Source organism: Diospyros lotus, chromosome 5 (assembly GCF_014633365.1).
Source record: "Diospyros lotus cultivar Yz01 chromosome 5, ASM1463336v1, whole genome shotgun sequence".
NCBI classification, from domain to species: Eukaryota; Viridiplantae; Streptophyta; class Magnoliopsida; order Ericales; family Ebenaceae; genus Diospyros; species Diospyros lotus.
In genome coordinates, this window is record NC_068342.1 from 34,285,758 (window position 1) to 34,291,126 (window position 5,369).

The 5,369-nt window shown below is 37.8% G+C and overlaps 1 protein-coding gene across 1 annotated transcript; it reads left to right on the forward strand.

The window, feature by feature from the left end:
- The first annotated feature begins 1,767 nt into the window (after window positions 1–1,767).
- On the forward strand, window positions 1,768–5,101 carry LOC127801185 (endo-1,4-beta-xylanase 5-like). The gene is made up of 8 exons (XM_052336091.1): window positions 1,768–2,080; window positions 2,200–2,234; window positions 2,789–2,945; window positions 3,038–3,210; window positions 3,297–3,398; window positions 3,493–3,639; window positions 3,720–4,358; window positions 4,657–5,101. Exons 1-8 carry the CDS (start codon window positions 2,002–2,004, stop codon window positions 4,990–4,992), a joined length of 1,668 nt encoding a protein of 555 aa, XP_052192051.1. The 5' UTR covers window positions 1,768–2,001; the 3' UTR covers window positions 4,993–5,101.
- The last annotated feature ends 268 nt before the right edge of the window (window positions 5,102–5,369 follow it).

A 5,369-nucleotide genomic window follows, 5' to 3' on the forward strand; every position in this document is an offset into this window, starting at 1 on the left:
ATGGATATGGACTTTGTGGATTTGGAACAAATCGGGTTCGGGCCAGACCCAACCCATTGATAAGTCTACAATACCATTCACCTCTCAACAAAAATCCAACTTCTAATTTGAGGTCAAAACACATTGATGTAAAGTGTTATTAGATTAGATTCATGATGGTTTGGCTATTGTAATTTGAAAAAATTCGTTCTGATGAGTTGCAAGGTCCATTATAAAATGGATATGGACTTTGTGGATTTGGAACAAATCGGGTTCGGGCCAGACCCAACCCATTGATAAGTCTACAATACCATTCACCTCTCAACAAAAATCCAACTTCTAATTTGAGGTCAAAACACATTGATGTAAAGTGTTATTAGATTAGATTCATGATGGTTTGGCTATTGTAATTTGAAAAAATTCGTTCTGATGAGTTGCAAAAGGAAGGTTGTGATCACCGATCACCTCATATGGATTAGAAGGCAGAGATTTATTGGGTTTTCTCTATGTATAAGTTGATACATATATTATCTTAACTCATTAGAGTAATTTTATTAAATAAAGAAATAATTATAATTATTAAATTATAATTTAATACTGTCGTTGAATTTGAGTTGGATTTGGTGAGATGAAGTTGGTTCGTACTTGGAGACTTATTATACAAGTTCTTATCCTAAGTGCATCTCTTGGTTTCCGCGAAGGCCACTTCAAATGAGATTTCTATTCAGCCTACGTGACGTTGAATTCTAGGGAGTATGTTTTTATTCTCAACTTCTGTCTGCGTCCTCTCCTTTGTTGGGAAATTAATTTTGATAATTTTGTGGTTGTAACCAAATTGCATTAAAATTTTGATTATTATTGGACTGTATTGTTTGTCGGTGTTAGTCACCTCTCAAAATCTATTCTTTTATCGTTGCGAGATCATGTCTGACCACTTTTTTTTGGATCGGAACGAACAATTACTATTATTGCAAATAATATTTTATATAGTAGATTTGTATAATGAAACATCTTTATTTTAATTTATGTGATATCATTAGTTATTTTTAATTAATTAGATGAGATTTTCTAAATTCTTTAGGGTTTTATTTATATTTACTCTAAAGTTAATTATAAGGAGGAGTTATTTAATTATTGTGAAGTCATTTTAAACTTGACTTCTTGTACTTGTTATTTTTTTTTTACAGTAAATTTTTTATCAAAGTTTGACTTGTAATTTTTTTTTTACATTAAAAAAATTCTTCACGTTAAATTCTTATATTTATATATGATGATGATTTTTGGGACCAATCATTATTACCTCTGTCTTGACATAAACATTTGCAAGAATATGTGAAACTTGTTCTCTTGATATAGTCTCCGACTCTTAAATCAATACAATAAATGAGAAGTAAAAAATCTATTAAATACTTATAGTTGTTTGGTTTATTTGTAAGAATTTCATGTTTTTATATAAATAAGGGAATCAAGATGTTTGGAGTTTTTATTTTGGAGGTTCTCAAACTTGATGATTTTGAATTAAGAGAATATTTTCGTACTAAATTTAGATAAAATTATCATTTAATGATACAATACGATGAGTTTATTATTCTTTTAAGAATAAATTAATAAATATTCTCACGTCATTATGTTTGATTATATATATGATTCCATTTCCGTTTATTTGAGTATTATCAGTATCTAATCATCTCATTAAATAGCCACAACTACAAAAAGAAAAGAAGTTATTTTAATAAATTTTCTCCCAACAAAGGTCTACTGCTATAACATAGCATGTGAGTACACCACCCAAATCCAGGCATGGTCCGACTACCATCCACTGTTTCCCTTGTGATTCCTCTCTCTCTCTCTCTCTCTCTCCCCCTTTCTCTCTCAATATTTGGACTAACAAATCAAAACCCATGTCCATTTCCAGTAATTTGCCCCCCCACCCCCACAAAACACACACAGACACTATAAATAGATAGAAGCTCTGCGAGGCCGAGGCTCGACATCCATTCTAACCAGAAAAGAAAGAGTATTATGCAAGCGGCTCATTCGTCTTCCCTCTGCATCCTCCTCCTCCTCTTCTTCTATGGCTCTTCAATGGCTTCTCCATATGGTTCTCTCTCTCTCTCTCTCTCTCTCTCTCACTGTGTTCCCACTTACACGTCCATTTCACAGATATATATAAACCCTTTAATGGGCTTCTGAATTAATTTGTTGTCTTCTTCACTGCAGAGGGGCCTCTGTACGATTCTTATGCTTTCTCCAAGGTAAACATGAAACATTGGCCTTTTCTTATCAGTTCTAACCGCCCATAAATGTCTCCTTAATATATGATAAATATATATATATATACAGCCCATAATTAAGGAAAATTTTTAATATGTTATTTTGAGTGATTTTTCTTTTAGGTATCAAAATTATTTTGCTTGGCCAATAATGTTAGTTATCAACCTCTTAGTCTTAGCTGTGGTTTCCATTATTCATTCAACTGCCCAGGCTGTGTTAGGTGTCGAGGCAGTAAATGACACAGTTTTACCAACCTGCTGCATTGACAAAGACAAACTTGCTTGCATTCGTTTGGGCCAGTTTGATTTTGAGTTGGATTTCAGTTTTCTTCGTTCAAAATAGTTTTAAAAATATAATAACGCCCCTTACATGTTTAACCAACAGATCAGTATCTTCACTCTCACTTCCCAAGCATTCTTATAAATAAATTAGTAATATATCATATCACAATACTTAATTATTAGTAGTAGTTTTGTTTTTGCTTATTATAATGCACTTCCATTCCATGGCTTTGTTACTTGGTTTGGTTTAACAGTGTAAAGAGCAGCCGGAGCCGCCGCTTTACGATGGAGGAGTCCTGAAAGACCAGGCTCCGGCCGCCCAACCGATCGTCTGGGACGGCGGAATTTCAGATTACTGGCCTGCTTTCGTGCTGCACAGTCTCACCAAATCAACCCTTTACTGCTTCTCCAGTTGGTTTCTTATTTTTCTTGTTCTTCATATCCAGCTTTTGTTCACTGAAATTGATTTGATCAAAATCTGTGAAATCTTTGGAACGGAACAGGTTGGATCAAGATCGATGGTGCGGATTCAGCTCATGTAAAAGCCAGCCTGATGACTGCCCAAACAACATACGATTGCATCGGCACCGTCATAGCCAAGCATGGATGCTGGTCTTTTCTCAAAGGCGGATTCGAATTAAGCTCACCATCCAATATCTCTCTCCTATACTTTCAGGTCCAGAGGAATTTCAGAAGATTTTGTTAGAATTTGAAATTAATAGAGCTTAGCGTTTGTGACCATCTTCCTTCTTTGCTCTGCAGAGTTCAGGCGACAGAGATGTCAACATAACGGTTGCGAGCTCTTCTTTGCAGCCATTCACCAAGCAGCAATGGCGAGCTCATCAGCAGTATAAAATCGACACTGTAAGAAGCAAAAAATAGCAGAGCTTAAGATGAATTAATTAATTCAGTAGATGCAATGCAACTCTTAACTCTGCCCTGTTTCTTCATCTTGTAGGTGAGGAAGCGAGCTGTGACAATTCACGTATCGGACAGTCATGGAGGCAGCCTGAAAGGAGCAAGAGTTTCGGTCGAACAGGTTGCCAAAGATTTCCCATTTGGCTCCGCCGTAGCCAAGACCATCCTCGGCAATCATCCCTATCAGGTAATTTGTACGACCGCCATATAAATATAATTCATTATTTTGAATCCCGATGTTCTTCTCATACGAACAATTTGCTGTAGAAATGGTTCGTGGAGCGATTCAACGCAGCGGTGTTTGAAAACGAACTGAAATGGTACGCGACGGAGCCGAAACAGGGGGAGGTGAACTACACCATAGCCGACCAGATGCTGGAATTTGTCCGGGCGAACCAGATAGCCGCCAGAGGCCACAACATCTTCTGGGAAGACCCGAAATACACGCCGGAATGGGTCCGAAACCTCACCGGCGCCGAGCTGGAATTCGCCGTCAAAGCTCGGATTCAGAGCCTCCTGAGCAAATACAGAGAGGAGTTCATCCACTGGGATGTCAGCAACGAAATGCTGCACTTCGATTTCTACGAGGAGAGGCTTGGCCCCAATGCCACCGTGAATTTTTTCGAGGAGGCGCATGAATCGGACCCGCTGGCAACGTTGTTCATGAACGAGTTCAATGTGGTGGAGACTTGCAGCGATCAGAGTTCGACTGTGGATGCGTATATTTCAAGGATGAGGGAGCTGAAGGAAGGGGGAGTTTCCATGGATGGCGTTGGGCTGGAGGGCCATTTCACAGTTCCAAATCTTCCTCTGATGAGAGCCGTCCTGGACAAGCTCTCGACGTTGGGGCTTCCCATTTGGCTTACAGAGGTCGACATTAGCCGCACCATTGACAAAGAAACGCAGGTGAACAGACTTTATAGCTACTACTTATTGTGATGTGTTGGTCACACAAACATAAATCAAGAGAAAAGAAACATTAAAAATTTAATGTGATTTAGCCTTAACGAAGCTAGATCCATGATCTCGCAACAATGCATACTCCACTAAATCAATCAAGCTGAATACTCCATCAAATGTAGATCTTCTATAGCTATCTATAACCATTTATACAAAATAGGATTTGATTTTATATATAGGAGAGATTTCACTTCTGTATCATATATGAATTTCTAGAGTGATCTATTCTTTCTGCTAATTTCAGGCTGTTTATCTGGAGGAAGTAGTGAGAGAAGGCTTCTCCCATAGTTCTGTAAACGGGATAATGCTGTGGACTGCGCTGCATCCAAAAGGGTGCTACCAGATGTGCCTTACAGACAATGATTTCCATAACCATCCAGCTGGGGATGTGGTCGACAAGCTGCTCAGTGAATGGAGGACTGGGATTGAAGAGGGCCAGACCGATGAACATGGCGCATACAGCTTCCATGGGTTCTTGGGTGAATACCAAGTCAGTGTTGCATTTGGCAACACAACTGCCAAGGGATCTTTCTCGCTTTCTGGTGGGGATGAGACTAAGCATTTTAACATTCATCTGTGATTGTAATGGCTGGGGGATGTTGATGGCATATCAAGTGTAGTGTAGCTAATTCAATCAATGCATCACATTTACAGTCTCTTTTACTAAAAATAAGTTATTTAAGATGGTCTCTGGTTTTAATTTTAGGAGCCCAAAGAAAATACTAAAAGAAGACGAAATTTAACTTCCAATGGCTGGCAAGGTAACAGCAGGGTATAATGATCTCTTCTATAATTAGGATTTAAATTTTTTCTTTTTGAGCGAGTCTAAGCACAAATTTAGATTCACTTATTTAATATACATAATTTATGAACTATTGCGTGTGTGTTCAATAAATTTATCAATGAATACTCGAATGGTAGTTAACAAAGATGTACACCCAGGTGGCGAAAGCAACT

What these genes read in the sequence shown, in the direction of transcription:
- LOC127801185 (XM_052336091.1), top strand. Translation starts at nt 2,002, where the DNA reads ATGCAAGCGGCTCATTCGTCTTCCCTCTGCATCCTCCTCCTCCTCTTC. An exon ending in AACCCTTTACTGCTTCTCCA is followed by an intron (nt 2,946 to 3,037) that starts GTTGGTTTCTTA and finishes GGAACGGAACAG; the next exon opens with GTTGGATCAAGATCGATGGT. An exon ending in TCTCTCTCCTATACTTTCAG is followed by an intron (nt 3,211 to 3,296) that starts GTCCAGAGGAAT and finishes TTTGCTCTGCAG; the next exon opens with AGTTCAGGCGACAGAGATGT.